Source organism: Ailuropoda melanoleuca, chromosome 2 (assembly GCF_002007445.2).
Source record: "Ailuropoda melanoleuca isolate Jingjing chromosome 2, ASM200744v2, whole genome shotgun sequence".
NCBI classification, from domain to species: domain Eukaryota; kingdom Metazoa; phylum Chordata; class Mammalia; order Carnivora; family Ursidae; genus Ailuropoda; species Ailuropoda melanoleuca.
The window spans coordinates 189,820,865-189,848,182 of NC_048219.1; the positions used below are offsets into that span (position 1 = coordinate 189,820,865).

Here is a 27,318-nt window from a genome sequence, read left to right on the forward strand (position 1 = left end):
TTTTCTAAATATTCAATTTTCCCAAAAGAAGGAAGGAAAGGAAGAACAAAACAAAGACCATGGGAGATGAACAGAAAGCAAGCAGCAGCCAGTCCTATCAATAATTGCATTGAATATAAATGACTAACAATGCAGAGACTTTCAGACTGAACAAAGTGGACCAAAGTACATGTTCTCTAAGAAAAACACATTTTAAATAAAAAGACATAAAGATTGATGTGAAAAGATGGGAGAAGATACATGATGGGGAAAATAGAGTAAGAAAGCTGGTGTGGCGATGACATATTGGCACACCTAATAAGAGAACTTACAAATACACAAAAGAAAAAACTGCCAGGGGGAGAAACGGACCCCATCAGGGAAGGACCTCTTTCTTATTACCTGATAGAATAAATTGACAGAATGAGATCATGTCTACAATATTTCAAAACACTATTGAACCTTCTTGACCTAATAAATATTAATATAAAACCCCACCCAAAGACTCNAATCTCACCACCCTGAGATCTTGGCCTGAGCCGAAATCAAGAGTCAGATGCCCAACTGACTAAGCCACTCACACACGCCTTAAACAACCGGCTATTTGAAGCAAAATTAACAACACTGAATTATAATATTATAACATAGAAAATACATGACAACAATAGAACAAAGAATAAGGGGGGAGGGGACTGATAGAATTACACTATCATTTGATACTGTCATGCCCAGAGCAACCACTAAATAAAAACAAAAAATTAAGAACCAAAACAACAGCAGAAAACAAGGATATCACTAAAAAGCCAACTGAGAGAAAAAAATTTTCTAAATATTCAATTTTCCCAAAAGAAGGAAGGAAAGGAAGAACAAAACAAAGACCATGGGAGATGAACAGAAAGCAAGCAGCAGCCAGTCCTATCAATAATTGCATTGAATATAAATGACGAACAATGCAGAGACTTTCAGACTGAACAAAGTGGACCAAAGTACATGTTCTCTAAGAAAAACACATTTTAAATAAAAAGACATAAAGATTGATGTGAAAAGATGGGAGAAGATACATGATGGGGAAAATAGAGTAAGAAAGCTGGTGTGGCGATGACATATTGGCACACCTAATAAGAGAACTTACAAATACACAAAAGAAAAAACTGCCAGGGGGAGAAACGGACCCCATCAGGGAAGGACCTCTTTCTTATTACCTGATAGAATAAATTGACAGAATGAGATCATGTCTACAATATTTCAAAACACTATTGAACCTTCTTGACCTAATAAATACTAATATAAAACTCCACCCAAAGACTCAGAACACAAATTCTTTACACTTGCACATGAAACAAGTCAGTCATTTCGATAGATGTGAGAAAGCCGTTCGACAAAAATCAATATCCATTTATTATTTTTTAGAGGGGGGGACTACCTGTGAACTAAAACAGAGGCCGTTTCCTCCATCAGACAGGGCATAAACAAAAAATTTGCAGGTAACTTCACATTTAATGGTGAAATATGGGTAGTCTCCCCTAAGAGAATAAACCGAAGGAATGATTTTTTTTTGTACGAATTGACAAGGCGACTGTATAATTTATATCGATATGCAAGGAACCTAGAAAACCCAAAACAATATTGAAAAAAAAAGACAAATTTGGAGGACTTCCCATAGCTGACTTCATTTTTAAAATTTTATTTATTAGAGAGAAAGAGAGTGCGCGCCTGCCCACGCGCACATGAGTGGGGGCAGGGGCAGAGGCAGAAGGACGAGCAGTCTTCCTGAACAGGGAGCCCCAGCAGGGCTGGATCCCAGGACCCTGGAATCATGACCTGAGCTGAAGGCAGACACTTTACCGACTGAGCCACCCAGGCGCCCCTATATTAGCTGACGTCTACACTTGGTATAAAGCTACGGTTATTTGGGGTGTCTATTATTTGCAACTGAACCAAATTCTGATTGATAAACCATGCCAGTGCAATCCAATAACTTGATGTCTTAGCTTCCTCATTTGTTAAAAATAGACATGATAAGACAGCTGTATAAATCAAATAGTTACACTAATAGAGGAAAAAGAAGAAGAATCCATGTTAATAGTTATAGCAAATACTGAGTTCTTATTATATACCAGACACTATACTGAGAAATTGGCGTCTATTGCTTTGATTTATCACAATCACTGGCTCAGGTAGAGTGTACTATTATCCACTTTTACACAAGAAGGCTTAGAGACTAGATATCAGAGAACTAGTCCGGGACATCAATTGGTAAGTGAGAAAAGCAAGAGTCAAAATGAGGTCTGTGTGACGCCAGTCTGTGTTCTTAAGTCCCATGCTAGGCTGCCTCCTGTAAGAGTTTGTCTCAAAGCACTTGAAAAGTTGAAGGTGCCATGCTAGCAAAAGAAATTATGGCCAGATTAAACCTATCAGTATCCTGACTTCTTTAATTTAAGATAGCTTTAGAACATGGAGCTCCCTTAGCAATTATACATTTTGAACTCTGTGCATATGAAATGCCCTGGGCCTCGCTGGTTCTCAGTATTTCCAGTATCACATGGAGGATTTTTTAAAAATATGATTACACAACTTGAGTTCTAAGGAATAAACATATCACATGTAACTACCAACTCCTTATAAAAAAAACCAGAAGTCATCTTTAAAATAAGCCAAATATCAGATTTGGAGCCAAAATGCCAACCAATGCAGGCCTGGCCTCCCCATCTGCTGATCAAGGCCAGATGTTGGCTGGTTTATGGCTCTTGACATAATACGTGTTACATGGGTGTGAATGGGTAAGTTCTTGAAATCTGGACTCAAAGCTGGCTTGTAAACGTGATACTGATTGCAGAAAGCTTGAATGTTGCCTGAACGGAGTGTCAAAAACTAAACTGTAGCCCAGGGAAGTTGGGTATCTATTGAAGGATACTCAATTTCTAGATCTATAAATGAGTATATGTAAGTGACCCCCCAAACAGATGTCGTGTTGTAGGAGTCTGATTTCCCTGTGCAAAATTATAGAAGTCTGGGACTCAAAGCTAAGGCAAAGATGACTCTCCAGTGCATTGCTGTGTGATTACAGAGCGCAGTGCAGTTCTGTGAGCACTGGGAGAAGGGTACCCTACAGCACAAGGTAGGAAAGCCCTCGGGGTCATCTGAGACTGAGCCAGCACGGATTTCATCTTGCCAAGAAACGTTCTCAAAATGAACCAAGATTTTTTATTGTCCAGTTTCCTCCTCTGCCTCTCCCTCCTTCCCTCTCCCCTTTCTCTCAACATAGACCCACATTACATACGAAGAATTTCAAACTCCGCGTTCAATCCTAGGAACCTCTAGGCTTTTTTCTGTTCCTGCATCACATTATAACTCTAAAAGCAATTATTTTAGATAGCCTTCGGTAAAGTTTTGCTTTCTATTAATGTAACTCCTTCAGACCTTCAACAAGTCAATCTATCAATAATGATCTCTTACGGTAAACGTTCTGGAAAATTCCTCCTGCAGAAGATGCAAACCAAATTAGCTATGGTGGCCAAGGCAAGAGGACTGGAAAACAAAATTTAACATTCTTGGATTCAGCCACATTCATGGACACATTCAGACTCCAAAACATGGAGAACAAACAGAATACTGCTTTGTGGAATATTGTACTGTAAGTAATAAAAGTAATACTAGCAAGTTTCCCAACTGACTAAAAGATTAGTAGATCAACTACACTGGAGAACTAATATGTGGTCCCAACTGGAACCTAATGAGCAAATATATTTGGATTTATGATCCTACTTGAAGGGCAGAAAATAAAGAATTATTCAACAATGTTAGTCAAAAGGTGCAGAGAGAATGATGAGGACAGTGATGCTTCTTGTTTGCAATGGTTTCTTCCAAGTCATACAAACTTCATATGATAGACNGGACCCCATCAGGGAAGGACCTCTTTCTTATTACCTGATAGAATAAATTGACAGAATGAGATCATGTCTACAATATTTCAAAACACTATTGAACCTTCTTGACCTAATAAATATTAATATAAAACCCCACCCAAAGACTCAGAACACAAATTCTTTACACTTGCACATGAAACAAGTCAGTCATTTCGATAGATGTGAGAAACCCGTTCGACAAAAATCAATATCCATTTATTATTTTTTAGAGGGGGGGACTACCTGTGAACTAAAACAGAGGCCGTTTCCTCCATCAGACAGGGCATAAACAAAAAATTTGCAGGTAACTTCACATTTAATGGTGAAATATGGGTAGTCTCCTCTAAGAGAATAAACCGAAGGAACGATTTTTTTTGTACGAATTGACAAGGCGACTGTATAATTTATATCGACATGCAAGGAACCTAGAAAACCCAAAACAATATTGAAAAAAAAAGACAAATTTGGAGGACTTCCCATAGCTGACTTCATTTTTAAAATTTTATTTATTAGAGAGAAAGAGAGTGCGCGCCTGCCCACGCGCACATGAGTGGGGGCAGGGGCAGAGGCAGAAGGACGAGCAGTCTTCCTGAACAGGGAGCCCCAGCAGGGCTGGATCCCAGGACCCTGGAATCATGACCTGAGCTGAAGGCAGACACTTTACCGACTGAGCCACCCAGGCGCCCCTATATTAGCTGACGTCTACACTTGGTATAAAGCTACGGTTATTTGGGGTGTCTATTATTTGCAACTGAACCAAATTCTGATTGATAAACCATGCCAGTGCAATCCAATAACTTGATGTCTTAGCTTCCTCATTTGTTAACAATAGACATGATAAGACAGCTGTATAAATCAAATAGTTACACTAATAGAGGAAAAAGAAGAAGAATCCATGTTAATAGTTATAGCAAATACTGAGTTCTTATTATATACCAGACACTATACTGAGAAATTGGCGTCTATTGCTTTGATTTATCACAATCACTGGCTCAGGTAGAGTGTACTATTATCCACTTTTACACAAGAAGGCTTAGAGACTAGATATCAGAGAACTAGTCCGGGACATCAATTGGTAAGTGAGAAAAGCAAGAGTCAAAATGAGGTCTGTGTGACGCCAGTCTGTGTTCTTAAGTCCCATGCTAGGCTGCCTCCTGTAAGAGTTTGTCTCAAAGCACTTGAAAAGTTGAAGGTGCCATGCTAGCAAAAGAAATTATGGCCAGATTAAACCTATCAGTATCCTGACTTCTTTAATTTAAGATAGCTTTAGAACATGGAGCTCCCTTAGCAATTATACATTTTGAACTCTGTGCATATGAAATGTCCTGGGCCTCGCTGGTTCTCAGTATTTCCAGTATCACATGGAGGATATTTTAAAAATATGATTACACAACTTGAGTTCTAAGGAATAAACATATCACATGTAACTACCAACTCCTTATAAAAAAAACCAGAAGTCATCTTTAAAATAAGCCAAATATCAGATTTGGAGCCAAAATGCCAACCAATGCAGGCCTGGCCTCCCCATCTGCTGATCAAGGCCAGATGTTGGCTGGTTTATGGCTCTTGACATAATACGTGTTACATGGGTGTGAATGGGTAAGTTCTTGAAATCTGGACTCAAAGCTGGCTTGTAAACGTGATACTGATTGCAGAAAGCTTGAATGTTGCCTGAACGGAGTGTCAAAAACTAAACTGTAGCCCAGGGAAGTTGGGTATCTATTGAAGGATACTCAATTTCTAGATCTATAAATGAGTATATGTAAGTGACCCCCCAAACAGATGTCGTGTTGTAGGAGTCTGATTTCCCTGTGCAAAATTATAGAAGTCTGGGACTCAAAGCTAAGGCAAAGATGACTCTCCAGTGCATTGCTGTGTGATTACAGAGCGCAGTGCAGTTCTGTGAGCACTGGGAGAAGGGTACCCTACAGCACAAGGTAGGAAAGCCCTCGGGGTCATCTGAGACTGAGCCAGCACGGATTTCATCTTGCCAAGAAACGTTCTCAAAATGAACCAAGATTTTTTATTGTCCAGTTTCCTCCTCTGCCTCTCCCTCCTTCCCTCTCCCCTTTCTCTCAACATAGACCCACATTACATACGAAGAATTTCAAACTCCGCATTCAATCCTAGGAACCTCTAGGCTTTTTTCTGTTCCTGCATCACATTATAACTCTAAAAGCAATTATTTTAGATAGCCTTCGGTAAAGTTTTGCTTTCTATTAATGTAACTCCTTCAGACCTTCAACAAGTCAATCTATCAATAATGATCTCTTAAGGTAAATGTTCTGGAAAATTCCTCCTGCAGAAGATGCAAACCAAATTAGCTATGGTGGCCAAGGCAAGAGGACTGGAAAACAAAATTTAACATTCTTGGATTCAGCCACATTCATGGACACATTCAGACTCCAAAACATGGAGAACAAACAGAATACTGCTTTGTGGAATATTGTACTGTAAGTAATAAAAGTAATACTAGCAAGTTTCCCAACTGACTAAAAGATTAGTAGATCAACTACACTGGAGAACTAATATGTGGTCCCAACTGGAACCTAATGAGCAAATATATTTGGATTTACGATCCTACTTGAAGGGCAGAAAATAAAGAATTATTCAACAATGTTAGTCAAAAGGTGCAGAGAGAATGATGAGGACAGTGATGCTTCTTGTTTGCAATGGTTTCTTCCAAGTCATACAAACTTCATATGATAGACATTAGAAAATGCTGGGTAGAAAACACAATAGCCCCNGTTAGAAAATGCTGGATAGAAAACACAATAGCCCCAGAGAAAAACTCAAACACATAGAAATAATGCCAGCAGTCAAGACATTTAAAACAACTCACTGCAACAAGGGGAAAGTTTAGAGAAGGATGAAAGATTAAAGGATTAAAATGGAAAGTAAACAAGACAGAACTATGCAAGAAATCTAAGGAAATGGGGCTAATGCAAAACTATAATTTAGCTAGTTGACTGTTGCTTCGAATTCCGTATATGAGCCAATATTTATATGATTCTGCCTGCTGCGAATGTGTTATGTAAATAAAGAAATCAACACCCTTGAGATAGACACATTGTGGAAATCAGGCCTTTGTAACCACAAGAAAACGTTCCTGGATCATGCTAAGTGTGAGACCATGAAGTCACGTTCTACCTGGAAGCTACGGAGTGTGAGCAGTCTCTGCAGTATTAGCAAGTGGAAGGACAGAACACAGTGATGCTTCGATCTCAGCTCGTGTTGTCGCTGGCTTGGCAAATGGTTCACGTACCTGATTGCTTCCTCTCCCCTAAGCCCACGTCTGACAAATCAGTGGATATTAATAGATTCTATCTTCAAAATAGTTCCTGACCCCAAACACTGCTTGATCTCTGCGCCCCCACTCCAGTCAAAGCCACAGTCACTTCTCTCCTTGTCTTTACAACAGTTTCCACTGATGAGATTCCCAATTCCATTTTACCCCCACAACCGGTCTTTCTAAACTGTAATGAGAATATTTTCTTCAAATGCGAATATTAGCATCACTTCCAATTGCTCTTAGAATAAAATGTATGCTTCCCATCCAAGGGCAACAAGCCATGCGTGCCGTGACAGTATGACACTGACTCGATGGCCCCTCTTTCTCTGGGAGCTGGCCCCATCAGCCTCCCTTCACTTCCCAGAAATGACAAGTTGTTCCCCAGCTAGACCCTTGTCACATTCCATTTCCACTGCCTGCACGTTGCTGCTCCCACCTGCTTACACTTGATGCTTTAGTTTCCGGCTTTTTTTTTTTTTTAAGATTTTATTTGCTTTTTTGAGAGAGAGATTGAGCACAAGGGGGGAGGCGCAAAGGGAGAAGAACAGAGAATCTCAAGCAGACTCCACACTGAGCGCAGAGCCCAACATAGGGCTTGATCCCAGGACCCTGAGATCATGACTGGAATCAAAGTCAGATGCTTAACCGACTGAGCCACCCAGGTGCCCAGTTCCCAGCTTTAATGTTCAAAAGGCAGGACTTCCCTGATCACCCCATTCTGGGTACATATCCCTTTCTTATTCTGTATCACAGTACCCAGTTCATTACCTTTATGGCGCTCTCCTGAATTTCTAACGACACAGTTGTGTTGGTTTACTTGTCTATCATCTGTCTCCCACCCCAACAAGACCATATGCTTTCTGGAGGAGGAGTCACGTTGGTTCCTCAGCCTTGAGCCTTGGCACCCAGCACAAAGGCCACTCAGCAGATACTTAGGGAATAAATGAACAGATGAATGAGGAGATGGGTGACAGAGGACACAGTCTAACATATTGGTTACACAAGTCTAACATTTGTTACAAGGCAACATGAAAAGGATAAATGTTAATCATTAGCTGTTTTGATTATAGATACATAAGTGAGTAATCACTGGATGAAGATGAAGGCATGAGGGGCGCCTGGGTGGTTCAGTCAGTTAAGCCTTCGACCCTTGGTCTCTGCTCAGGTCATGATCTCAGGGTTGTGGGATCAAGCCCCATGTTGGGCGGGCTCCGTGCTCAGCATAGAGTCTGCTTCTGTGTCTCCCTTTGCCCCTCCCCCATGTGCACAGGCACACTCTCTCTCTCAAAATAAATAAATAATATTTTTAAAAAAAGATGAAGGGATGAAATTTGGTCAAGTGCCTTGATGAGCAGCAAAGGGAAGCGAGGAGAAGGAAGCATCTTGACTCTGAAAGAGCTTATTCTTCCAGAAGAGACCAGAAAGACATCTAGAATGGTGAGAAAACAACCTGTCTTTTCTTTGCACAAGCACTGATGGAATGGTTCCTGCCTGGTGTGAGTTTGGAGGGACCGGCCCAGGCTGTCTACGCGGGATGGGTGTGTGACACAGGCTGAAGAAGCAGCAATGATTCAAAAGCAGGGATCATATCAGGGGCAGGCAGGCCAGCAAAACGTGACGGGAGAGCTGGCTTTTGCACGGGGTCTCAAAGCATGCCCATGATTTGCCTGGGCAGAAAAGGAAGAGGACAGATATTAGAATCAGAGAGGAGCTTTTGGCCAATGTTTATGGAAAAACGTAATTGGGACCACATTTGTTCTCGTTCTAAGAAAGCAGACAGGCAAGATAAAGAGGAAAAGGGAGAACATCTAGGAAAAGCAATTACGAAGACGTAAGATGAAACAGACCCAAGATGATTGCATTTACAATGCGTCTTTTAATTTTTAAGAAAATCCATTCGAGAGAGTAAAAATCATCTTAAGGACTTTTTCTTTAGCAGAACAAAAAAGACAAATTTAGATCTAAGGGAGGAAAATGAAAAATAACTAGGAAATACTCAGAGGAATGCTAAATCAACTTTTCCTCAGTTTAGGCTCAACAGATAAAAGACAAAAGAGACAATACTCATGTAGATGGGTTACATGAGCAAAAATAATTGGCTATTAATAATGGAAATTTCAGGGTTTAGCCAGAAGGTTTCACATTTTTCTTTGGGCACTCAATTATTTAACCTCCACGAATGGAGACCAACCACGTACCAGGCACTGCTTCAGACCTTAGATTTTAGAAAGGAAAACAGACAACAGAAAGACAAGTAAATCAGTATCATTAACTCGTGCTACATGCTACTGATACAGGTAAGAGGTAGAGAATACGGGGGGCTGTCTTAAATAGGGTGGTGGGGAGATATGAATGGCCTGAGGGAATGATCCATAGTCAAATCTGGAGCAAGACTTCCAATTCTGGAGCAGGGAGCATTGTGTTCTGAGGTGAATGGCGCCCCCTGGAGGACAGTTCTCAAACCCCTGCTGTGTCTGAGGAACAGCAGGAGGAGGCCGTGGCTAGAGAAAGAGGGAAAAGCAGAGAGTAGTAAGAAATGAGGTCCAAGAGGCAGGCAGGGATGCATTGGCCCTACACCACACTTTGGGTGGGAAATCACCTGAGGTTTAACAGGAAGGAAGTGAAAACGCGGGATCTCCATTTTAGAAAGGTCACTTTGCCTATTGTGTGGAGAACAGACCACAGAGGACAAGAGTGAATCAGATGGAGAGCTGATAAGCTACCGTAGGAGTCCAGAGAGGAACCAAGAAGCCCATGAGGCTGGGAATCCTGAGCAAACCACATAACCATCCTCTCTGACATGAACAACAGCAAGAAATTTGCCCTGTAAGATAGCTAGAGGATCGCCTTACGCACACAAGAAAAATAATGTTTCAATTCTTTGTAGAAATTCTGAGTCTGGAGAAAAAACAAAGAAAAAAGAAAAAGATAGGAACTAAGAAATGGGACCTGGAAGGGAGACACAGGTACTGAATACCTGCCTACCCCGTATTACTCCGCAGCTCTATGAGATGTGGGTTACCTTGTCCATATTTTAAAACTAAAGCCCAGAGAGCTAAGTAACTTGACCAAAGCCATCTGGTAATCGACCAAAGTGAAATTCAATGCAAATCTGTCCTTCTCTAATGGCATGAATTTTGAGCCTTAGTTTCTCTATCTGCCTCACCAGAAATGACACTCATTTTCATGAATTTTATATATGCTGACATATGGCAACACCAGGCATAGTGCAGGGCCTCCCTCCATACAAAGAACACCAAGGGGGTTAATCCCTGAAAGAATTAAGTCTGCGATCTTCAGTCACAGAGGTCCTTGGCCCTGGCTGCGGCCTGGAACCACTGGAGAGTTCTGAAAGATTCGATGGCTGGTTCCCACCCCTGGAATACTAACTTACTTGGCCTGGGGTGGGGGCCTGCCATCAGGATTGTTTTTAAGGAGAATGCACCTTTCCTTTATGCAGTTTTTTCTCTACTTTTTTTTTTTTAAATCTCAGCTCAGATTTTTATTTCATCCTAAGGAAGAAAATGTATAAACTATTGTTATATTTCATAATTGTCTTTTTTCTCCCAACCAATGCAGATTTAATCTTTGTGCCCAGTGCAATCACAGTCAACCACTAGAGCATTAATTCTTTACTTTTAGCTTCCCAACTTCCATTATCCTTGATTGTGATAACTATACACTAATTTTCCTCTGGGAAGCAATGTACCTCTTTTCTCAGCCCATGGAGTTTAAAGGGAATTGACTCCAAATGTCAGCTCCAAGAGTGACTTTGTGTCTGAGACTTGGCCAGCCAAAGCAGTCCACACCATGGCCATGGTGGTTCAGTGGTGGGCAATGTCTCAATTTGGAACAATCTACGTCAGCCCCAAGGCTTCTGCTGGGAGAAGACAAACTCTCCCACACCCATCTTAAGAATGGAGCCAACACAAAAAAGCAGAGAGATAAAAACTCAGGCTTGATGACATTATTTGAGCTTCTGGATCAAGCCATGCCAGAATTCATCCTGCATATTTGCTACACAGCCAGTACAGTCCTTTTTTCCTTTTCTTTTCTTTTTTTTTTTTTTCCATTTTCTGGTGTATTTGAGTTGGGTTATCTATTATTTAAAAACCAAGATTTTTAATGGATACAGAAACACTGTAAATTTACTTTGTATGAAAAACAAAAGGCTACTGCATTAATCTAGTCTATCTTCCTGATAAAACATAACTGATTAAAAATAATAAATGGACGATAAGAGTAAGGGGAAAGACAGATACTCAAGTGCAGCTATGTATGGTCCGAGGAGATGGGGAAGGACAAAGAAGAGACTTTCACAAGTGCGTCTATGAGCTAGATATAATTTAAGCCCTTTCAGAATTCTCAAAGACTTCAAAGAGAAGATGAACGTTGCTTGTTTTTTTTCTAATTGCTTGGGATTTCTTCAACTGGGTCTCATCTCTGCAACTAGACCACATGATTTCCAGGTTTATAAAAGTTACCTAGAACTTTGTGAGCCTTTGTTTGTTCTAAGGAAACAGATGAACAAATGCACAAAAAATACATGGATAAAATGTTCTCTGCAACGTGATAAAAAAAAAAAAAAAACAGCAAATAAAGAAAAGATCCGAAATGTCCCCTTTACAGACTCCATTTCCTCAGTGATCCCAAAAGGTAGCATTCCTCATTCTGCCCTGGACACTCTTCCCTTCCCCACTGTGTGCTTTCCCCGGGTGGCCTCACACAAAGCCACGGCTGAGATGTGGATACAGAAGTCTCTCCACTTGACCTCTCCAGCCCAGTGCTCTCTCCCATGCTTTGGGTTCATGCATTCAGCTGACTGTTCAGTGTTTCTTCTGGATGTCCCGTGGGTTCATTAAATTCATTTCCCAAATGGAACTTCCCATCCTCTCCCCTCAAAGCTGTTCACCACCCCACAGCACCTCCATACATGTAGTTGCCTAAAGCTTTCTGAAGACTGGCTTGTCCTCCGTGGTCCCTCTCCCCCTCCTCCTACAGCCAGTCCATCCCCTTCTATCTCCATTGTCGCTTATTCAGTCCACCAGTATTGCTCACCTAAATTACTGTAACTGGTTCCAAACAGAGTTCTCTGACTCTTGTCCTCCTCCGATCCATTATTCCTCCTTCAGCCACAGTAATTTCTCCCAAATGCTAAAGTTCTGCCCCTCCTCTGCTAAAACGAATCCTAGTGCCCTCCCCCACACTCTCGGATGGAGTCCAATCCCCTTGTCCTTGTCATGGTGTTGGAAGGCCTGNCAAAAAATACATGGATAAAATGTTCTCTGCAACATGATAAAAAAAAAAAAAAAACAGCAAATAAAGAAAAGATCCGAAATGTCCCCTTTACAGACTCCATTTCCTCAGTGATCCCAAAAGGTAGCATTCCTCATTCTGCCCTGGACACTCTTCCCTTCCCCACTGTGTGCTTTCCCTGGGTGGCCTCACACAAGCCCATGGCTGAGATGTGGATACAGAAGTCTCTCCACTTGACCTCTCCAGCCCAGTGCTCTCTCCCATGCTTTGGGTTCATGCATTCAGCTGACTGTTCAGTGTTTCTTCTGGATGTCCCGTGGGTTCATTAAATTCATTTCCCAAATGGAACTTCCCATCCTCTCCCCTCAAAGCTGTTCAACACCCCACAGCACCTCCATACATGTAGTTGCCTAAAGCTTTCTGAAGGCTGGCTTGTCCTCCGTGGTCCCTCTCCCCCTCCTCCTACAGCCAGTCCATCCCCTTCTATCTCCATTGTCGCTTATTCAGTCCACCAGTATTGCTCACCTAAATTACTGTAACTGGTTCCAAACAGAGTTCTCTGACTCTTGTCCTCCTCCGATCTATTATTCCTCCTTCAGCCACAGTAATTTCTCCCAAATGCTAAAGTTCTGCCCCTCCTCTGCTAAAACGAATCCTAGTGCCCTCCCCCACACTCTCGGATGGAGTCCAATCCCCTTGTCCTTGTCATGGTGTTGGAAGGCCTGCCGAGCTGGCTTCTCCTTCAGTCACTAGCCCATACCATCTCTCCATCACATTCCGTGTTATAGCTCTGCTGAGCTCCATTTTGTTCCTCAAACATGGCACCCCCTCTCTCCTGTAACTTCATACATGGTGTCTATGTTCTCTTTCTGAGAGACTCAGTCCTCCACTCACAGCCCTAACTTACTCATCTTTTTTTTTTTTTTAAAGATTTTTTATTTATTTATTCAACAGAGATAGAGACAGCCAGCAAGAGAGGGAANGTCCTCCACTCACAGCCCTAACTTACTCATCTTTTTTTTTTTTTAAAAGATTTTTTATTTATTTATTCAACAGAGATAGAGACAGCCAGCAAGAGAGGGAACACAAGCAGGGCGAGTGGGAGAGGAAGAAGCAGGCCCATAGCAGAAGAGCCTGATGTGGGGCTCGATCCCACAACGCCAGGATCATGCCCTGAGCCGAAGGCAGACGCTTAACCGCTGTGCCACCCAGGCGCCCCCCTAACTTACTCATCTTAGGGCTGCTTCCCCTTAGGGTCTCTGTTGAAACATCACTTCCCTTGGAACATTTCCTGACTCTTCTTCCAGCCCCCAGTCTGGGTTGGGGGGCGGAGGTCCCTCTTCAATCACTGGACCACCCCAGTAAAGCCAGGTCATATCCCTGGTTATAGTGTCTACACTGTCTCTCACACCCACTATCCCACAAGATCCATGAGCCAGAGACCCATCTGTCTTGTTCACTCCTAGATCCCTCGTCATTAGCACAGTAACTGCCACAAAGTAGGTATAAATAAATAGTATGCAGATGATTAAGTCTTTCATTAAATACATTATGCCACATTCATATGACGGCATAAAATGCAGCCACTAAGAACACTGCTTTAGGAAAATAACGATACAGGAGAACCTTTGGAACACATTGTTCAGTTTAAGAAGCTCATTATAAAAGAGAATGCACAGTACGATCCAATTTTAGTTTTCTAAAATGCATATAAGAAAAGAGACTTCAGGGGCGCCTGGGTGGCTCAGTCAGTTAAGTGTCTGCCTTCAGCTCAGGTCATGATCTGGGGGTCCTGGGATTGAGCCCTGCATCAGGCTCTCTGCTCGGCAGGGAGTCTGCTTCTCCCTCTCCCTCTGTCCCTGCTCCTGCTCTCTCCCTCTCTCTCTCCCTCTCTAATAAATAAATAAAAATCTTTTAAAAAATAAAATTAAATTAAAAAGAGACTTCAAATATACTTGCCTAAAACTCAAAGTGATCTCTTTTGGTGGATGGAATTATAGGTGTGTTTTTTTTCTTTGAGCTCATTTGAGCATAGGTTTCTCTGATTGTGAAGGGAAAATGATAAAATTATTTAAAGTGTTATATAAAGTCCCAGGCTGTAACAGAGCAGAGGGTGATGGTCAAGTGCAGTGACAGGGGATGGTGGTGAGATCAGTCCACGTGCATGCTCTGCTGTACCATGACCAGACACATCACCAGGAGTTGAAAGCGTGGAAGGGACAAGGTCCTTCATATAGATTACAATTAAATATAACTGGGGCAATTAGGAAGAAGAGCAGTGGGAAATGCCTCGAGAAGGGGAAGCCTAAGCATCTACTTTCAGCAGCCTTTTATCAGTATGACATCAGGTCACAGGAGATGAGAACTCGATTGGGAAAAAACTAGTCAAAGAAAAGTTTATTTAACCAAAAATAGTGATAAAGTAATTAACCGACATTCTCCTACTTTCACAGCAGTGTGTGTGTTCAGCTCTCTTAGGGCAGGTCTCTGTCAATCCCACCTTCACGTGCTCACAGGACCCAGAGCCCAGATCTGAACTGTTCACAGTAAGACCCAGGACCACATCGCATGGTGCTTTGGTCCAAGTCAGACAAAAATTTCATTCCAGCCTCTTCCAACTGTCTAAAATAGGGAATATACACGTATATACATATACGGAGATAAATTCTGCTGCAGGGAGAAATAAAAAATTATCCTTACTTTTAGGATATTTGTATTTCTAACATAAAGGATCTTTGTTGCTGTTAAAGACAATGATACAGACATTCTGCTTCCGATATGAAGAAGTAAGTTTTTTAACAGATTATCCCACAAATAACAACTGTAGACTCCAGACCAAATAACCCCCCGACTATGTGGCTCTGGGAAGCGAACGAAAGCAGACAGGTTTTGGAGGAAGTTCTGATCAAAGAGTTTCCCGTCTGGGGAGCTCCATCCCGCAGGTAGCTTCAGCTGTGACAATGGCTCAGGGACACAAAGATGCTAGCGGTAAACCTGCTCTCTCTGCCCAAAGGGACCCCAGGAAGGGACCTGGTACAGGCTCACCATGGGGAGTAGGAAAGGGTCCTAGGGAAGAAGAGAGCCAGAGAAGGAAGGGATCCCCAAAGTCTGTATATGAGATCTGCCCAAGTCTCTGATGACCTGTAAATCATGCTGAATGGGTTACTGGATGAGATCTGATCCCCCTTCACTGCTGGAGTCTAACCAATGACAGTCACCTGGTTACATTAGTGAACGTGGGTTAATTCACCTTGGCGCCAGTTTCCTCCCATTCGAAATGACCATGTTGCAACAGTTTTGTGATATTTACTCATTCAGACATTCCGCAAAAGGCTCCCAGGTACCTAAGTGCCAGGTGTGCTAAGGAATACAAAAGAAAGTTCAGCATCACTGCCCTCAATGAGCCTGGAGTCCCGTGAGGGACAGCAGACGTGCACCCAACTAGCTAGCTGTCACATAAGGTTGACCTTGACCATAAAAGGAGCTTAGTACTGCGGAGAGAACATGGACTCCAGAATCAGATGAACCTGGCTTATCTCCGGGGTCCACCGGGATCCTCTCTGTACAGCTGTTGTGGGCATTAAACAACAACACTCATGTTAATATATCACTAAGCCCACTGTTCTGAGCCCTGTATATCGATATAATCCTCATAACAACCTCATTAGGTTGGCACTAATCCACCTTCACTGTACAGATGCAGAAAATCAGGCATGAAAATTTAGGTTTATTTGCCCAAGGTCACCAAGTAATATGTGATCAAACACAGATTACAACTCAAGCCGCCACGTCTACCCACACCTCAGCTGTTAACCGCTAACTTATCCCAAGTAAGAACTTCAAGTGCCGAACACAGAGCAGGCACTCAACGAAAGGCCGGTCTCCTCATTGTTACGGTTACTGCCGAGGCTGTTGTGATTCCTGAAGCCACAAGAGAGATAACAGTTGAAATTCAGGACATATACCTGAATTTTTAAAGCCAAAGGATTTTAAGAACACTAACTGATCTTCCTAGTCTCTGATTAAAATGAGGATTGCCCCCCCTAGATTTTCTCATGTTGTCTTACATGTATGTATCTAACCATTAATTTCATACGGAGGATAGTTCACCGAGTATGTGACAAAAGAGCAAGACAAAAAAAAAGAACACTGATTTTCCCGTGTAGATTAGGACACACGCCTTAAGAAATCGGAATTGATATTTACCTATAAGGTATCCCCTACCTCTTCTTAAAAAGAAAAGCAGCGATATACCATTGTTTATTTCTTCGTTCATTTTTCACACTATAACTTCCAACTGTCATCTCACACCACTGACCTGGACATCCGAATGGTTCCCAAAGGGGAAGTAGAGCTAAAAATGTTAGGACCCTGGTCATGCACCAAAGTGAATGCGTCATCCCACTGCTAATGGGAGAAGCAGGCAAAATCCCTCACGGTACTTTTATTTAAACAATCTCAGAGAAACTCTGCTGTGCGGGTGGGGGGAGAAAGAGAAAAGATATGAAATATGAACTCAGCTGAAAATCAAAAATTAATCCGCATGCACCAAACATAGAAATTAAGTTTTACTCACACTTGATAAACCTGAAAGCCTGCTTTGTTTCCAAAAGGTGAAACTATGGGATCCTTGGAACTCCAAGGATCTCAGCTGCTACAATTCCTAAATGATGTGGTGGTTTAGGGCTAATGCCAAATTTTAAAAGAATAAGAGCAGTATTTTACTCAGGCCTGGTAATCTTATGAGGACATGCTGCACATTTCTTATGTAAATACATGTAGTTTAATAAGGTCCTCCAAGAGTGCTTTCACCAAACCCCTACGTATCAGGATACTGGGGAAAAACAACCAAATCCCAGGACTGTGTAACTCCTAAATCCTTACTGGGTAACATGCCCAGTTTCTGAACAATACACATTATCTCGGAGATAGTTTTTATGACATGTGTGGCTATTGCCTGTAAATCCCTTTAAGATGAAAGGCATTACCACTGACATTTGAGTTGGACAAAAGGATTTATATGGCTTGATTACTCAAGGCTATAAAACGTAGAAAAACAAAAATAGTTTGGATAAACCCTTGGAGCTTGTTGCAGTGGGATTTAACCTATGGGGCCTGTGGGCCAACATTACGTTTTAGGGAGTCGTTTAGAGGTTATGAAACTTTTCTCTGTAAACATTACTTGAAACAATGAGCTGGATTTATTGACTTGGCAAGGCGCTCTTAAATGGATAGATTTGAATCAAAGGCTTTTTGGAATAGGGTCCCTTCAAGGTAATAGTCAATTCTCATCATTTTGCAACAGAAAACAATGGCTGGAAGAGACAAAAATTATATGACTCACCCAAGGTGATGTGACGAAATCCCCCATCAGCAACCTCATTCTCATCATTGTTAGTATTACTCGGTATTTAACATTTGCCAAGCATGGAGCTAAGGGCTTTTCCTGTTCTTCACACCAACTTACAATGGATGTCCTAACATCATCTCCATTTTCTAAGTGAGAAAAATGAGCCTCTGAGAAGCAAAGAGCTGTGAAGGGGGTAGGTCCGGAATTCAAACACAAGCAATGTGACCCTAATACTCCACATTTGTGACCAACACACTCCCCCCACCCCCCGCTTCCTCACGGGCCCCAGACTCAGGACCCCGGAGCTCCGGTTCAGAGAAGGACTCCAACCGTCCGTGGCTCTGGGGTTTCCAGGTTATAAGATCTGCATGTCTGACAGTGGAATCCAGTGTGGTGTTCTGATAGTTCTAGGACCGAAGGGAGCGGGTCCCCTCCCTGGTTGCAATACTTGCCCTTGGAACTAAAAGAGCTGTTCATACAGATTCTGTGTACCTGTAACCCCATCAGAAGGCGTCCCAGCAGAAAATACCTTTAGACTAACGGTTGTAAAATATACCGGATAAAATAAGCTCTTCTCAAAATAGTGCCTGAAGCCCCGTACTCTGAGTTTGGTCTCTGGTGGCGCATGCCCAGGAAGATGCCAGAAAAGTGATTAGATTCGACTCAACCCTGCACCGTGCAAATCATCACACCTGTAGAACCAATAAATGTGCTTTCCTGCTGCATGTTTTCAGCTCCACTAAGTTCTCTTGTATTCCCTATTAGTCTGTGTGGTATTCTGCCTCAAATTCTGAGGCAGAAAAAAAAATAAAAATGGAGATGCTGAAACAAAGATGATGGCTAGACAGTCATATCCCGATCTTATTTACATATGCATTTAAATATATTCATATATTTAAATTTGCATATTTAAATACCCATAGGCAGTGATGGTAAGTATATATAATTAGACGTCTTCAGAATTATAATGCATTTAGTCTAAAATTTAAGGCTCTCAAAGTTCTAAACCAAACATAAAGACAACTATCAGTGTACAGAGTAAATAACATAGGCAGTAAAATCAGCTTCTAATTACTTCTCTATGCTGTTGTCATTCAATAACGTACAGATAAGAAAACACTCAAGACATTTTTACTTTTGTTTCTTAGCACCTCCACGGTCCCCATAATCTGAAATAGAACTTTACAGATGTGGACCAAGTGAAAGTTAAGTAGAAATTCAGACAGAAGGCAGAACCTGTTGATGGAGGATGAAAGTCTAAGTGTAGGAGGAAAGCAGACACCTCCCAGAAGGAGAGTTTCAATGATCATCACCGCAACAAGCTGTCCTGCAGGCCTGACTTTGAACTTTTGCAAAGAGTTTAAAAAGAAGGTGAGAGTCAAAGAGACAGATAGCCAGGAAGGACTCCAACCTCAAAGAACTTGGTCTGGACTGGAGAGAGAAGGATCCTTGAAGGAAAAGGAATGAAGGTGAAAAGGATGGAAAAGAGCCAGCATATGAGTGCGCGGAGTTGAAAGTACTACCGGAGGGAAAACCCAGTTTTAACAGCTTTCTGGATTAGGACGGAATTGCTATAAAAGGATTTCACTGTACTTACAGAAAGGAAACTTGTATATTTATGCATATATATATAAATATATATAAATTTATATATACATAAATTTATTTAAATAAATATATGAAAAAAAATTGTCTAGTTTTTCCCAGACTTAAGAATTTTCAGTAGGGACATTTAGAAGTTTTAGAATCCAATAAATTTTGCATTTATTTTACTCATGACTCTGCTTACAAAGATCATCTTTAAAAAATAAACAGGATGGGGGGGGCACCTGGGTGGCTCAGTTGGTTAAACATCTGCCTTCGGCTCAGGTCATGATCTCAGGGTCCTGGGATCAAGTCCCGCATCGGGCTCCCTGCTCAGTGGGGAGTCAGCCTGACCCTCAACCCCCTGACCCTCCTGCTCATGCTCTCTCTCTCTTAAATAAATAAATAAAATCTTTAAAAATAAATAAACAGGATGTAACTTATTTTAAAGGATGTATTTAGAAACAGTACAGGATAATGGTTAAGAAGGCCAGTGCCAGGTTGCCTGTGTTTAAATTTCTAGCTACGTGATGGTAGGCACGTAGCTAGAAATTTGTGCCTCAGTTTCCCAATCTGTTAAATGGAAATATTAATAGCATCTGCTTCATTGGATTGCTGTGAGGGTCAGATGAGCTGGGAGACATTTTCTTTTATGAACCTCTTATTAACATACAATATGGAGCTAAGCGCTCCACGGGTAGGGTATTTCCCACTCTCACAAGATAACACGGGGAAGCAGGGCAGACAGAATTAGCACATATAAAGGAGTAGATGAATAAAGGGCACACAGCATGCAATATTAGGAAATCATTACTAGTCTTCTTAGGTGTGATCATTTTTTAGATGCACAGTAAGATATGAGGGGGAATGTCCTGATTCTCAGAAAACACAAACTGATTTATTTGGGGATGAAGGGGCATGATGTCTGTCATTTACTTTTAAATTACTTCACAGAGACACAGACCATGTATGTAAATGCATACATATAAAGCTACATGACAAAACATTAATCACTGGAGAAAAAAAAAAAAGGAAAGAAAGAAAGAGAAGAAGGCAGCAAGGGTCCTATGATGGCTCAGAATCCAGAACATTCTGTGCACTTGAGACCCTTTCCAAACTTGTCTTCACAATGTGGCTGATATGAGAAGGATCCTGCAAATATAAGCTTTTTAAAGTAAAGTGCTCTATAAACGTTATTTTCTACAACCAGTGGGAGGGCCTGCTTTAAAAACGCCAGCCCGGCCTCCACTCCCACTAAGAGGCTCCAAGACACGGCAATGAATCCTTCAGAACTATAATTAAAGCCCCTTTCTCCTGGTCCATCTTCAGTGAAGGTAAACTTCTGAACAGAAGTCTTCATGCAAAGACTGCTGGGAAATCCGTCTTCATCCTTTTTAATTCCAGATCATCACCTTTCCTCTGGGCTTTCTCTAGACAGCATGGAGGAACTGACAGGCCACCAGATAAAGGAGAAGGTTCGCTAGACGATCCCTGGATGCCCAGCTTTAAACTGCCATCTATGGGCTAACGTGTCTGTGTTTGGAGTTGGCCCAGACTTCCGCCCCTACCTTCGGACTCACACAGCAACTGCCCAGCTGACGTCTCCGCTTGGATGCCACAAGGCTCCTCAAACTCAACACACGCAAAATAGAACACCTCTCCTCCTCATTTCTTTTTCTCCATGAATGGCACAACTGACTGCAGAGTGACAGAGGGCACAGACATGCCCTCCCCTCCCTCGCCCTCCATAACCCACTCACCTCAGGCCCCCCCATTTGACCTCTCAAGTTCCACCCTTCCCCTCTACCAGTCCACGTCTATTCCCTGGCCTTCTGCAACAATCCCCAAACTTCTCTCCTTATTCCCACTCTTGTCTCTCTCCAGTCTATATCCATCAGCGGTTTAAGAGTAATCGTTATTAGGAAAGCAATAATGATGAAGCAGCTAATATGGAATAAGGACTTAGCCAGGCACTGTGTGAAGGACTTTGCCTGCATCACCTCGTTTAATCCCGACTATTGGGGTGCCTGGGTGGCTCAGTCCTTAAGCGTATGCCTTCCAGCTCAGGTCATGATCCCAGTGTCCTGGGATCGAGCCCCGCATCGGGCTCCCTGCTCAGCGGGAAGCCTGCTTCTCCCTCTCCCTCTGCTGCTTCCCCTGCTTGTGTGCCCTTTCTCTGTCAAACAAATAAATAAAATCTTAAAAAAAAAAAAAAATCCCGACGATTAAGTGGGCAGTATCATTTCCCCAATTTACAGACCAGGAAACTGAGACAGACAGAGGCATGAGCTCACTCGCCCATGAGACGGGACTGGTGAGCAAAGGGTGAAGCCAGGCTCCAGACCTAAGGCCTTGGCTCCCCCTCAGGATGAAAACGAAATGCCCCACCCCAGCCCACAAAGCCCCCTGAAACCTTGCACACTTCAGCCTCCCATCACCCACTTTCTTCCTCTTTGTTTCCCTCATCCGTGATGCCGTCAACTCCGCCCTCCTCCTCCCTGTCCTCACTCTGGGTCTCCCCGTGTAGGCAGCAGTCCCAGCTCCCCAAGACTGACCAGCTTCCGTTTGTACATCTTCAAGGCCCCAGTCTTGCTGTCATTACATACTTATCTGTGTACGTGCCACGGGAGGGGCCGTCCCAGCTTAAGTCCCAGGACCCAGCACAGTGCCTGGCCTACAGGAAGTGCTCGGCCACCTTCATTCACTAGACAAATGGAGCAAAAGTAAAACTTCTCGGTTCTACTTTAAGGGCCAGCCTTTATTATGGGTGTGATTTTTTTTTAAATACTCAGATAGCTTTTTAAATTTTTTTTTTTTTTTTAAGAGAGGGGAGAGAGAGAAAGAGAGAGAGAGGCAGGGGGTGAGAGAGAATCTCAAGCAGGCTCCACACTGAGCAAGGAGCCCGACACGGGGCTCAATCTCATGACCCTGAGATCATGACCTGAGCCAAAATCAAGAGTCAGACACTTAACTGAGCCACCCAGGCACCCCACTGGTGTGATTTTTGTAAGTCACTACCTCTATGAGCCTCTATGGCTTCATTTTAACTTTCCGGTGGCAATCAAAACTGTAAAAATAAGCAGTTTGGAGTTTTCAAAGGCTCTTTCACAAAAATCCTATTTGTACCCAGAACGGCCCTGTGAAGTCTGCAGTATCACCATAGCCCACATTTAGGAGGGTTGGGGGGGGGGTGTAGGGATTCATGATTTCCTGTGGTCCATCAGCTGGTGACCCTGAAGCCCGCCCTTCACCATAAGCACAGCCAACAACCACTTTGCTAGCAGCTGATTAACCCAGGGCATTAGAGAGGCAGTGAAAATCTGCAACACGCTGCTTGCTCAGCCCTCGACCCTTCCAACATTGCCAAGTTCTCCCATTTGCTTCAGAGACTCAAGGGGAGGGTCAAAGGCGGGACTCATCAAGCACGTTGAACTCCACTGTCCTGGTAACCACATACACCACAAACACACCAGCTTGGGGCAGGGGCGCAGGGATATACAGGCTGGCCATGGCCTCCAGCTCCCACCCCTGCGCAGGAGAGCAGAAGCTGGGGGACAGGATTCACTTCTTTAGTTCGGGCCTGGGGAACATGAAAGAGTAGGAAATGCTGCAGATCGCGGGTGCGGCTCGTGGCAACCCTGAGCCTTCAGGCCACCTGGAAGGTCAGTGCGTTTTAGCAGCTGCCCCCTGACCCCCTGCAGCCTCTCAGCCAGGGGCGGGAGGATAATGTGGGGGACAGAGGTGTTTCCTACGCTCAGACTCTACATTATTCTCTGCAGAGGATGTCTTTGTACGTTATATAGTTGTCAGTGTCACTTCCGGGGATCAGGAGCTTACATGCTGGCTTTAAGGGAAAAAACCCTCTAATATCAGGTTACTCTTACGACATTAAAGTTTAAAGTAATCACTTCCATAACATCCCTCCAAGCAGAAATGAGACCTTCCTCTGAGTCCCAAACCATTCCTTGCACACCAGCTTGATAGCTATGATTTTCTGCCCGCTCCTTCAGATCAAACTACTCTAAAAGCAAAAACTGTCTAAAATAAAAGTAGCTCAAAAGATGTGGCTTTCCAGATAACTTGAAGTTTCTAAGATGGTATAAAGGCAATTTAAAAATAAAAGCAGGTGAACTTTCTACTGAAATATTTTTTATGTGAACTGGTATCAACAACAAGTAACATTCTGAACACTTTAGCATGTGACATTTAGGAAAAAGCTTATCATAGGTATTCATTGTATTTTATTTCTTCATTTTCAATGTATAAATAAAAATCACAGAAATTCCTAGATTATGTCTAATACTCAAACATTCTGTAAACAAAATAGGAAGTTCTCTTGTATGGATTTTTTCAGAAATTTAAAGCTGATCAAAGTAGTTTATGATTTGAAATGGAAAGCAAAGGTATTCCTAGGCAATAATACTTACCTTCTGGACACTGGCAGGTGAATCCACTGAGATTAGAAACACACGTTGCTCCATTTCTGCATGGGTCTAGGACACAATAATCAATCTTGGATTGGCAAAGCTCTCCAGTGTGACCTGAGTAAAACAAGACAGACATTTTATGAAATGTGTTACTTCAGAACCAGAGTGAAATGCCCCAGGAGTTGATGGAGTCCACTGGCACCCACCCACCAAAAGCAGCAGCTTGGAGCTACACAGCCCCCCAGCCACTCCTTGATCTACTTTGGTTTTGCAGTGAGAAACCATCATCGCAGTTTAAAATCGTAGTTCAAAAATCATTTCCTTTACAAACGTCTTTATTGCAAGGAGAGACTTTTCTTCAGCATTAGCTCTGCATTTTATTTCGAAATACTAGTTAGAAACTTCAGAAATGGAGGAGTCCCAGCTCCCTTCTGACATAGGGCAAAACACAATCTTCAATGACCTGCTTGACCTAACCGAGACGGCCACTTTCCCTAGGTCATCCCGATACCTTTTTTTTTTTTTTTAAAGAAGCATCAGGAAGAATACTAGGTATTAAAAAAATTTTAATGTATATTTTACAGCTGGAAAAACCCTTCTGTGTTTAATGCCATGCCCCACCCCCTCATTTTAAAGATAAAGAGATTGAGACACACATAATGTGAAGCACATTAATATATTATTCTTATAATTTTATTTGGATCATATCCAACTCAGTAAATTCTCTGTGAAGCAAAAGTCCAGTGGTGATTTCATTGGATAGTAACATAACCACACATATGCAGGAAGGAAATAAGGACCTCCATCTATCGGAATGCAACCAAAAAGCATTAAAAAATTCCAAATTCTTTATTAACTTTGAAAAAAAAGAGCCCTCTGGAGAGGCAAGTCTGAAAGAATAATATGCTGATATGTTCCTCTTAAAGCGGAAAATGGTTATGAAGGAAAATCTGGAAAATAGAAGATGTCAAATAGAAAGAGGAGTTGCCCTTAGTTCTGTGATTTGAGTGACAGAACTCTTAATAATCTGGAGATAATTATTATCAGAAATTTTTATGCACAGATACGTCCTACACAATTATCATCATACTGTAACACTTTAAACCTTCCTAGGATGTACATTAAGTACATAAAAACTCTCTCTCTGAATTATTAGTTCTGAAAGACTGTCATTAGCTCTTGAATCTGAGATTTGCAAAAATAAATCAATGCTATTAGAAGACATATGATTTGTCTGAGCTTCAATTACCTGCCAAACTAGCATGAATTACAGATTGTGAATGTGGGGGCATTTATTTGCAACCCAACTCTTCCTTCCATGCTTTAAAACAGTCCAGGAAATTCTAGCTTATTAGCGAATATGATAAGATGAGCAAAATATTTGCATAAACTAAAAATCCAAACACCAGGACAAAAAGCTATTTCAAAATTGCAGAACAGAAGGGCACCTGGGTGGCTCAGTCGGTTGAGCATCCAACTCTTGATTCTGGCTCAGGTCATGATCTCAGGGTCATGAGATTAAGCCCTGCATCAGGCTCTGTGCCCAGCAGGGAGTCTGCTTGAGATTCTCTCTCTCCCTCCCCCTTGGCCCCTCCCCCCCCCAAAAATAGACAAATCTTTTTTTAAAAATTGCAGAACAGAACATCTTAATATGATAATATTATGTTAATATATTTTCAAACGACAGCTCTAAATTCAGAATGAGGGAGAGCAAACTGTTTTTAAGAAGAGTGCTGTAGGGTGCCTGGGTGGCTTAGTCCATTAAGCATCTGCCTTCAGCTCAGGTCATGATCCCAGTGTTCTGGGATTGAATCCCAGATCCGTAGGGAGCCTGCTTTTCCCTCTGCCCCTCTTCCCACTCATTCTGTCAATCTCTCTCTCTCAAATAAATAAGTAAAATCTTTTTAAAAAGGGTGCTACAAATAACTTTTTGACTAAAAATACTAGCTAATATTTATAATAGAACACTTCTTTTTTTCTTCTATATATTAACTCCCCCTCACTGCAAACTCTGAGGTCAGTATCATAATCATGTTCATTTTACAAATGAGGAAACTGAGGACTAGAAAGTTTAGGAATTCTCACAAAGCCACACAGGCAAACTCCTGAGCCCAAACCCTTCAATGTATCATTATGCCTAAGGCAACATGCATCACATCCTCAACAAACATGTATTTAACATGAAGGGTTAACAGAAAATGTAGATACAGACAGACACAGAGACAAATGTAAAATAAACACCATGGTTATTCTTGGGCTTACCATGTACTCTGTGTGTGTGTGTGTGTGTGAGAGAGAGAGAGAGAGAGAGACCAATTACAAATGGCGACTTCCTAGAGACAGGTGTGCTCACAAGATAGAGTCATGAATCCTGCCCTCAGAAAAAACCAAAAACTGTGACCACAGAATCACACAAAAGCATGAAAAATAGCCAGGAGCCAATTAGATATCATCTGTGAGGGGTGTATGCGTCCCTACCAGACAGTTAGAATGTGAGCGGAATTTAGGATCCTGTGGCCTTCAAAGTTCTTTAGAGAAAATGTTAACATTCACTTTTTTTGAACTTTTTACTTGGGAATTTTAAACATACTTAAACATAGAGAGACTACTATATAACCCTCACATACCAACCACCTAACTTCAACAACTATTAACATTCTGTCCATTTAAAGTTCCCTCATATTTTTATATTTTCCTTGTTAGGGCATCTTCAAGCAAACTTCATTTCACCTGTCAAGACATCAATATGTATCCTTAACTAAAGGAGGTTTTGTTTTGTCTTTAAAGAACACTTTTAATGGTCTCTTTAATGTTTGGTCCCATTTACAAATTTAATTAAACACTTTAAACTACATTTAGTAATTTCAACAATTTCTTTTTAAGAGGCACAGTTGTCGAATAACACGCAAATCTTCCCCTGAGTTTAATTCACTATTATCCAATAGATCTAATAAATTAAACCTAAAGGCAAGGTGAATCTTAAGTTCTGTTAAGTGCTCCAATATTTACACATGCAAACTTAGTAAGATTTCATCCTAAGAGGCCAATCCACACTTGCAGTGTGTGGGGTGTTTGAGATTGTCATAATGGTTTGGGGTGGGGTGGGGGTCCCACCGGTCCTTAGCGGTGGAGACTCTAAAGTCTTGCACTGCCTGGAATGATCCAGTACAAGAGAGTTTTGTGACTCAAATGCCAGTAGTCCTCTCCAATGAGGAACACAGGTCAGGGACCAGTCACTGTATCATTGCTTTTGGTTCCTGAGTTTCAAGCTTTCTATTAAAGATTTTTTTTAAAATATGGGAAACATGGAAATATAAAGAAAAAGACCATGTGTGATTAGCTAGACCTTTAACATATGTATATATTAACATGCCTCTGGGTTCAATATAACTGGAAATGAAAAACAACAAAGGAGTGAGGGAGGATTGGGAGAGGGAGGCAGGGCTGAGATTATGTGATTACAAGCATCCTTAGCTGCAGGTGACCAGTTGGTCAGCTACTGGCAATAACCAGCCTTTGGCCTGC

The 27,318-nt window shown here is 42.0% G+C and overlaps 1 protein-coding gene across 1 annotated transcript in view; it reads right to left on the reverse strand.

Moving 5' to 3' along the window:
• The window catches only part of DNER (delta/notch like EGF repeat containing), a gene marked incomplete at its 5' end in the record, with an annotated part of 319,258 nt that overhangs the window by 69,602 nt on the left and 222,338 nt on the right, over positions 1-27,318 (reverse strand). The window contains 1 exon segment of the mRNA XM_034655313.1: positions 23,794-23,907. Coding sequence (XP_034511204.1) covers positions 23,794-23,907 — 114 coding nt within the window.